The sequence below is a fragment of the Ptychodera flava genome, chromosome 13 (genome assembly GCF_041260155.1).
Source record: "Ptychodera flava strain L36383 chromosome 13, AS_Pfla_20210202, whole genome shotgun sequence".
Lineage (NCBI taxonomy): Eukaryota > Metazoa > Hemichordata > Enteropneusta > Ptychoderidae > Ptychodera > Ptychodera flava.
The window spans coordinates 24,572,430-24,582,273 of record NC_091940.1 but is presented as its reverse complement, the minus strand read 5'-3'; the positions used below and the strand labels follow the sequence as shown (position 1 = coordinate 24,582,273).

Below are 9,844 nucleotides of genomic sequence, written 5' to 3'. Positions count from 1 at the left end.
TTACATCAATACCCGCAGATTATCATAGCCTTAATAGAACGATGACGCCTCAAAGTTTGACACATACGCAGAGCTTATATGCAAATTTTGATGTTCGCCATGACACTTCACTCAGCACGTATAAACATAACATGGCTAAATTGGCCTAACTTGGTACAGTCACGTTCCTAATACTTTCGTTTTGACAATATTTCTCCACCATAGTACACTATCATGGGATGATCTTGTACACTTCGGAAAGCGTAATTTGTGGATGGCCCGACAGCTTTTTCTTTGCAGTTTGAATAACTTTGTGTTTAATTGTGATTGATACATTGTGATTAAATAACTATGAAAATGAATTTTCATCGGCCATTATTTCCCGAGCCTGTCATCTGAGTACATCAGTTCAGATAATGATATTTTATTAAAAGTTTGTCGCAACAAATTCGACTGCAATGTCACCTTTCAATTTGCATAACAAAGTCATATTCTGTCCATTCTGTGTCCAGCTGCGTTGACTGTATGAGAGCCGGTCATCTCACAGAGATCAACATCTTGTCGCCCACTGAGTAATTTCGTGTCCCAGGCTTTGGTAGTCCGTGTGGACTACCATTTCATGGGTTTTATTAGCCCCAGGGAAAAGTCGGACGTGGACGCGGGACGTGTGGACGCGGGACTACCGCTAATTTCGAGCCCTGAATAACTTACATCACTCTGTGCATGCTGTTTTTGTGTGCAATTATATGCATTTATCACGCTGTGGTGTCACTTATTATATCATTGTGTGCATTTGTCACGCTGTGGTGTACATTTGCTATATCATTATGTGCATTTGTCATGTCATGGTGTGCATTTGCCATATCATTATGTGCATGTGTGTTATTATGTTATGGTGTACATTTGCTATATCATATTGTGCCCGGCGTGCATTTGTCATGTTTTTGTGTGCATTTATTATATCATTATTTGCATTTATCATTTATTATATCACTATGTACATTAACATTGTGGTGTGCATTTATTATACCATTATATGCATTATCACATCGTGGTGTGCATGCATGTATCATATATTATGTGGATTTATTACGTTGAGGTAAGCATTTACTATAATATCAGTTGTGTTTATGTTGTTATGATGTGCTTTCACGATATGAATATGCGCATTCATCCCATTCATAATATTATGTATATTCTACCGTGCAGCCATTTTTGTTGTTAAGCGGATCATCAACAGAGCGGGTGAAATAAAGTTAAAGGAACTCCACTCGTCGTTCATATCTTGGGTGTGTGCGTGTCGTGCTGGTGCTCATGACGGTAATATTGATGTGACCCTCGCCTTCGACGCTAGCATCATCAATGTTTCCGTCAGGAGCACCATCCTTTTAGAGTGCAACAAATCGCGATCTTGCTATCAAGTGTTCACAAGAGCTGTCACCGTCGCAAGGAATCAATGAGCGATCCTGTTGAAATGAGAAATTATTCCAAGTAAGGTCTTCAGTTAAAATACTTTGTTTTTGTTGTCCGTCTTCTACACTATTAAAGAATTTCTGCAACAATGAAGAAAATGGACGAATTGCAGTTTCTGCATTTTCAGAACCTGTAGGCTTATTATCTATCATTACATGCAGGATGCATTGATGCGAGGTTCCGGGATTCAAAATTCAGATGAACTCACTCTTCGACTCGTGTCCCTCGAACCTGACCAACCGAAAGTTTTATGAATGCTGTCGCTAGAGGTCGCACCCCAGCGAGGCGTCGCAGGATGCGTCCACAAAGACTCTGATCTCTGCCGCACAAAAGCGGCTATTGGCAGCAGTTGCGGGTGAGGTGTATGCAAAGACTCGACTGAATGTCACATTCCAGGTAGGCGGAGGGACTGATAATAAGGATTCAACAATTAGATCTTTGGCGGGAGTGATCAGAGCGGGAAATGGATACAAGATTTTTCATGCAGCCATAAACTTATTGGTCCGCTCAAATAACATTCAAATGAAGGTAGGTTGAGAAGGTTGATATTATTTTGAGATGCATTTTATATGCCATGCAAAATCCGAAATTAAGAATGAATGCGAAAAATATTGTTTCCCGCCATTTTTACTGCCTCCCAAGATTCAATGATGAAGTATCTCTAACAACTAACGCGCACACACTTTCTGTAAATAAATGCGATTTCTGTAAAATAATTTTGAAAGACAAAAATATCATGACACAATATACTCCGATACACAGGCACTTGCAGGGCACTTATGCTCTCATATATCAAAAATATCCATATTATTATATATGGACTTTATTTTGGTTTGACTGTATAGGCCTACACAGATACTATTTTAAACACGCCGTCAACAATCATGTCAAATGTGATCCATTTCATGCATTTGGTGACTTGAAAAATTTCCATGTACTGAAGAGCAGAAAAGAAACTAATATATTGAACCTGTTTTTACGGTGACTTTTCAAGCAAAGCACATTGAATTGATTCCGTTATCTCAGGGTAGCTGTTTCACAGTTTCGTCGTTGGCGGCGTCTGCGCTGATACAAACCGTGGTAGCTAATACCAACATAGAAGTTTTATCACAAAGTTTTCAAGCCTTGTAAGACTTGAAGGAGATGAATCCATTCTGAATGCATTTATATGATGATCGTTGTAGTTAAATGACTGATTTTTGGGGGTTTTTTTTCAGGCAAGTTGCATTTAACGCATTCACAGTTATGTAGATTTGTTTTTATTTGCGACTGCGTTGAAATAAATTTATCTTTTTCAAAAAAAATATGAACATAAGCTATCATATCCCAGTTATCATGAACCCTCCATCCTTAAAGGAAAACAACAACATCCTTACAATATACTATGAAATATATAAATAAATAAATTGAATGGAAGAGCAAAGAACAAATAAACATGATTAAACAAAAAAATAGACAGAACATCCGGCGTACTTGGACGTATGTCCACGATAGAAACGAGTCATACAAAATTTATGACCCTTTTTGTAAATATCAGCAGATATCTTAGTAAATATATATCAAGACCCTGAAGGACTGACAAAAGCGAAGTTGTTGCCCCACATGGGACCTAAAAGTCCGTTGTTGTTGTTGTTTTGTTGTTGTTGTTTGTGTTGTGGTTTATGTTCAGTAGTCGTGTTGTTGTTGTTGACCAAAAAATTCAACGAACATAACTACTGTGTTGTTGTTTTTGTCGTTTCAAACTGAATATCAATGTCCTAACAAAGGACTGTAAGGACGTTATCATTATCTCACTCTCTAAACGTACACTCTATTCATAATGATTACTTTTGAAACAACAACAACAACAACAACAACAACAACACAATAGTTATGTTCGTTTAATTTTATTGGTCAACAAGAACAAGAACAAGAACACGACTAATAAACACAGACAACAAAACAATAAAAATAACAATAACAACAGCCAGACTTCTGGGTCCCCGTAGGTTCCCCGGCTAGCGGCAGCCGTGGTATTTTCGTTTTTAAAACATCACGAATTTGCATGCAATTCTGGGAATCCCCTCCATCCTGTACCCACAAACCCTTGCGCACAGATGACTGGGCACACACGATACAATGAACAAAGAACATTTTTTTCACACATCTGTACGTTAAGCACTGTAAAATCTACAAAAATGAATAGGTAAGATAAGAAAAAAAAATCGACCGTGATAAAGATATCTTATTTTTTTCTACTGTCTTTGTTGATCGGCAAAATGATGACGTAATGTACAGGTCAGAGGTAATGGGAAAGTCCCTCATCACGGGATGCGATGTACCGTTTGCATTACTTTATGACTAAATTTAGTCTGGTTGTTGACGTACAAAAAGCACTGACTGCTCTTGGTTGTTGGATTTGCGGAAACGTGTTTTGCAGGTGCTACCAGAATGCCCACCTAAAAGATGTTGTTCCAAGTAATATTTGTACACTCACAGAATCAACGTTTCAACACGAACGAAGTGTTTTTCGTAAGCTCACTGTTCAATCTGTAAGTAACGACCGCGCAATATGGCCGCCTCAGTGTTCCTGTCCATTGCTGGGTTCTAAGGTAAACATACCAACGTTTTCGAGCTAAGAGATTGTGCCATAGGCAGCTAACGGATACGAACTTATTTTATCTGCCTCTAGTTGGTATTTCTAGAAGCTTTATCTAATACATTATTGATAGTATCGTGTGAGGTATATTTTATCGCGACGTTCAACTGGCCACTTGCTAAACTGTCTCTAAAATTTCAAACCAGGACGCGTTCTCTGCTCTGGACTCCACATGCCACAGACTTTGAGAGAGCGAGAGATAAGACCTTTTGTTCCCCATACTGCATAGTGTATGTAAAAAAAAAGTAAATTTCAAGACTCGTAATCAGGCTTTTCGTCACCATATTAAAGCACTCGTTTAGACTTCGATGAACGTAGCCTAAAATTCAAGCGGAAGTTGAATTTGCTTCATATTTACGCCATTTTCAAATCATTGCTGCGTCGTCAAATTTATCTCTTGTTATTTGTGTCTGTGGTGCTTCCAATACGTAAAGCCAGTAGTTTTCTGTGACGGGACATTTGATTGTCTTAAAGTTGCAGCTACCCTTTCCTCCCTGGCTGTAAGTGTAATCATGTATTGGAAGACAGAATTTTTGACAAGCCAGGAATCATCATACAAGGAAGCATAAGTACACAACACCATTCCACAGCATGTGTTGATGTGTCATAACCTAGGGATTCCCCTCATGCATTCTTGTTGGTAACCTTCAATAACTATGGAGGTAGAATCGCTGCTGCTTCCATGCAACAACCCACTGCGCCCTCTAGTACCAGCCCTTATGGTGTTTCTTTCTAATCTAAGTCCAGCCTTTACTTATAGGACAGCAAGCTGCAAGGTAAACTAATACTAAAGTATCGGGAGAAAAATGACCCCCCTGATCAGGAGAATTTCTCCCGATATGGAGACTTCTTTTGACAGAGTGGTTCTTTGCAATTTAATAGACATTTGGGCATTCAAAAAAGGTGAACCAGTATGTTCACTATCAAATTTTAGATTGGATTATATTGTTCTGGAAAAGTTCACAATTGCTTTCTTTGCATATTTTCGCATTTATTCAATGATACTCAATAGTGACTGTGATGTCGTCTGCAAAAAGACATAATTGTCATTGACATGAAATATGTATTTCAGCCATGTGGATCAACTCCATGAGTACTTTTTAACATCAAAGTCATGCCCTGGAATTCAATCACTAACACTTTTAAAAGCTTCAGGGACATTGTCCCTATGTATAAGTATCCTTTTAATACTTCTCTAGAAGAAGAATCTCTGGGTGTGTAAGTTCCTAAAATCGTCTTAAATTTTCTCATGAAAATTGGCAAAGAGGAACAAGTACACATATTCCAGATTAATAACTACCGTTAAGTCTTCATTGACAGGGGATGAAGCGCATTGGTAATGTCAGTGTCACATTTACTTTGACGACTGTCGGACATCCCCTGTGAAAATCTCATTATCAACCTGCAGAATGCTCACTGGATGTAATGATTATTTGGCAGACAAGTGAAAGTGGCAGTAAAAGTCTTAAAAGAAATGTTTTCAATGAACATCCATTGAATATATTGGAAAAAATTGTCCATTACTGAAAATGTAATCATACTGAAATGCACAGCCCCAGTTTTCATTCCAGTTGCATCGAAAGATGTTTAAACTACACAAGAACTATATAATGCCAATGACAAAACATTTACAAGAAAGTCACAAATGTTGATCCCGGTGAATATTGGGCAGTTTCAAGCATTGTTGTCTGCAAAGATGGTAAGGGGCATGTAGAGATGACCCCCTGATCGAGGTAAGGTCACATGATTGATCTGCAAATTTCAGGTGGTTTGGTTTTGCCTTTCATGTTATATAAACAGGTGTTGAGTGAATATTTTTACTTCTGTTTTTCAGGCAGCCCAGTAACTAAAAGTTAGTTTCCGGTGATTAAAAAGTCAACGAAGTTTGTTTTTTGTTCAAGATGTCTGTAATTGAAGGATATTCAGCCCCACACTTTGATCCAAGAATCCCCCTCCCATCACCGGACAGAAGTGATGACGGTGGTGACACCAATAGCAGTCAGTCTGCCAACACCGGCAGCCAAGTGCCACACACCACCCTCGCTCTCACCGTCGAACAGACAATACGGAATACGAGAGCCAGGCTTGAGCAGCATTTGCAAGACAACGCTGCCAACAGCGATGAGACTGTGCAGCTCGCCGCTGATGTGGTGAACATTCCGTGTCCTCTGGGAATGAAATACACCAAACTGGATTTCCCGGATTTGCTGAAAAGAAACACAGCTGTAAAGGTAGGTTAGAGATTACTCATACTTCATCAAACTTTTTCTCAACTGCACTTTTTTGCAAATTATGCATTCCAGACTATATTACGTATTATCCCAGATTGTAAACATGCGAAAATTATAAATATATATCGTAAAATCGTTGTATTAATTTTATATTGGGGATTATTCTTTGTGTCTGATGATCTGCAATACCTCTCATTCATTTTTGCTGTCAAAAAATGTCTACATAAGATAACCCCTGAAAATGAAATCCATAAACGTTTGCTCCAACTTTCCACAAGCAAACTTTCAACCACATTGAACCTTCTCTTTCAAATAAAGAATAAAAATTGGGGGACCTGTCACTGTACAAATGTAGTTTCCAGGGAAACAAATTATCCGGTATTTAATAATGTTTGAAATTCAAAAGTTGCTCCATCCCAGTGCTACTCTGGGGAGGTGTGGGGGGAATTCATGATTTTCACAAAACTAAGCCAGTGAAAACTTTATTTACTCAGTAAGTGTCAAAATGAGCACCTACAAGAGGAAGGTTAAAATAATATTGTAATAATTTTGGAGTCCAAATATCGGTGCCCGGGGCACATTTCCACCTTAATCGCCAACAATTGGTAGCCAGTTTTGTATGAAGAGAAACATTCACAATACTAATAGAGGCATTTCAGATATGAACTTTTTTGAGATTTTGTAAATTAGATGATGAATAATGAATTATTAATTGTATACATTTGAATTCTGGTCGTGACTTAAATTTACTTGTTAACAATAACAATGTGATCAACACATGTACAGGCAAAGTTGAAAGAGAAAGACTTCACCTTTTGTTTAAACTTCCCTAAATGATACTTTAAACCTTTAAACCATTCTCTTACCAAAACAAGAATAAAATGCAAATTTTGATACTAGAGAATCAAATTACGGAACATTTACATGTACCAATATTTGAAATTCAAAATGGCCGCCATCTATGTGTTAAGACTATTTGGGGGATTTAAATTGTCAAAAATCTAAGATGATGAATTTTTTTCTTACTCCAACAGCTTTAAAATGAGAAATGAGCCCCATACATTGTAGATCAGAAAAGAATTGTCTGTGAGAGGCATTCTACATGTACCCTCAAAAAAAAATTCTGATTTTGAACAGATGCACAAAGGTGTGTTATATCATTATGAATAACATCTTCATAGGGAGTTACAATAAAGACAAAAGGAGTGGTGGTAAAGATTGTTTAGCCTCTAGAACTTATAACTCGGATGGATGTAATTCAAACCTGTCCTCAATAGCCATCAGGTGTTTATCAATTTTACAAAGTCAAGGTCAAATTGGTATAATAATTGAGCCCGTTTGTAAGCAAGAAAACGATGCCACCATAATTAGATTGCTTCTAATATTAGCAAAATTGCATTATTTCTGTGCATTGTTATGGTAGAGTGATGGTCCACATGTGTAGTCTTTGGAATCAATGAAGGAACGTATTTTGTATTCTGATCAACTGAAAGACTAATCGTAACACAGAATACAGATTTCTGAAACTTGATTCCATGGAAGGGTCACCAATATCGAAAGGTTCAAGGTGTGGAACCACCAGAGTTATTCATATATACTGTGAGTGTGAAATCTCTGATCAACTGGTCTGATATGCATAATGCTTACAAAATTTAATGATCAAGTTCACTAAGCTGGACCACAAACTAGGCTTCAAGTTCAAGACTCTGTCTGCTATGGTGTGTGACAAACCATCCCTGAAATGGCAAAACACAGAATTGATTCTATAGTCATAAAGGTATGGCAGAAACAAAGATGTATGTTTTTTGAAGACAGATAAACACTGTAGATCTGCGGAAAATACTCCATACGCAAAACATTCAATATCTTGACATATGGGAAAAAATCATTTGAATGACAGAAAAGGCCATTGGAAGATAGATGGATTCAAGAATATGTTTTGGTCTTTGAGAATTGCTAGAGGGCCCTCACACATGGTATCCAGTGAATAGACTCCTTAGGTGTGTGTGGAGTAATCATGCTGCTACGTGTTGTTTCCATATTCAACTTTGCTATGTTGAAATGAACCTGTAATATTTTTATGGATTGTTTAGTTTTAAATGAACGATGCACAATAGAAACAGACATCTATAAACCATAGACATTAAAACAGGACACCGCTTAACGGTATACGCATTATGAACATGAAGGTGTTTGTATAATTAACTTCCAAATATTAAAGAGAAACTGGTTCACCATATGATGTATGTGAGATATAGGATGATATTTTTGCCGTCATTGTCTATATTTAATCTGCAAAAGATCCATGGGCAGCATGCTACACTGTAATGGAGTGTTGTTATGCTGTCATCAGTTTCACTTCTATTTCTGGGAAGCGTGTTTGGATCAAGAGGAACTATGGCACGCCAAATCTTTGTACTTTTAATTAATATTACCTAATGTTACTTTTGATTAATATATATGGCATACATGTCATACTTGTATTCCTGTAAGGGTATTGTACACGCATTTAGGATAAACAGAATAATCGTGTGTGGTGGTAATTTCAATTGGCGTGAGCATGCATGTGTACAATACTAGCTTTTTGTTTTATTTCAAACTCAGGCTGTGTTTCATGGACGATGGCTGATTCGTTTTCATGGATCAATCATTTTTGTACTCTGAATATCATATAACCAGCTCGATCTGAGGTGAACAAGGCAGGAAACTGTTTATTGTGTTTATGAAGTCAAAAACTTGTGTGTTCTAGCCAGAACTGTCAAAGTGAAAGTAAGCTTTGAAAGCGTTTTCCAACAAGCTTTGCTGCTATTTCCATGTTGGGTCAATGAAAACAAAACATCCTATATTCTATTCTATATTGTGTCCAACTTTACATATGTCCCATGATAGAAGGAAAATGTATTGTAACTGAAATAATGATTTTAAGCCCCCTTAACGCATGTAGAAATACCAGAGACAGTCACATAGAGATGTTGATGATACAAATTTACCTTTTGGAGCACACATGTACCTTGATTGTTTGAATCTAATTGCTGGTTGTGCTGACCTGACCTAAAAATTGTTAGCGTACAAATTTTTTTAAATTGATTGGCGAAGTGTAATCGATATACTGTACAACAAGTATGCTGTAAAATTGAATGGTTAGCTATATACAGTACTTGTTTACTGCTGTCCGTCCCTTGCTTTGTGATATCATTGAGCTGTAGGGTGTGTTGATAGATTTAGATCAGCTGAGTCATTATGGCAGACACATATACAATGACTGGAGGCTGGACTAAACTTTAGTTGCAACATGTCCTATTCAGCTATTGCAATATCCTTCTCTGATTCAATAGAAAATTTGCCTGCCGTGGCTCCATTTCACAAAGTTAGCACTTTTTCTGTTGATTATTTCATCATCTTGGAAGCCGGCGATGCTGTCATAAGAGGGCAAAATAACTGACTCAACTCAAATAAGGTTGATTTTGGATGTAGTCACACTTATCTCACCATTATACCAAAATAATATTTGTCCAAAATTTGT

General features: G+C 37.4%; 1 protein-coding gene across 1 annotated transcript in view; it reads left to right on the top strand.

The window, feature by feature from the left end:
- The first annotated feature begins 3,744 nt into the window (after positions 1–3,744).
- Positions 3,745–9,844, top strand: part of LOC139148519 (uncharacterized) — a 37,437-nt gene continuing 31,337 nt past the window's right edge. Inside the window, 2 exon segments of the mRNA XM_070720009.1 lie at positions 3,745–4,043; positions 5,925–6,321. Coding sequence (XP_070576110.1) covers positions 5,992–6,321 — 330 coding nt within the window. The 5' untranslated portion in view covers positions 3,745–4,043; positions 5,925–5,991.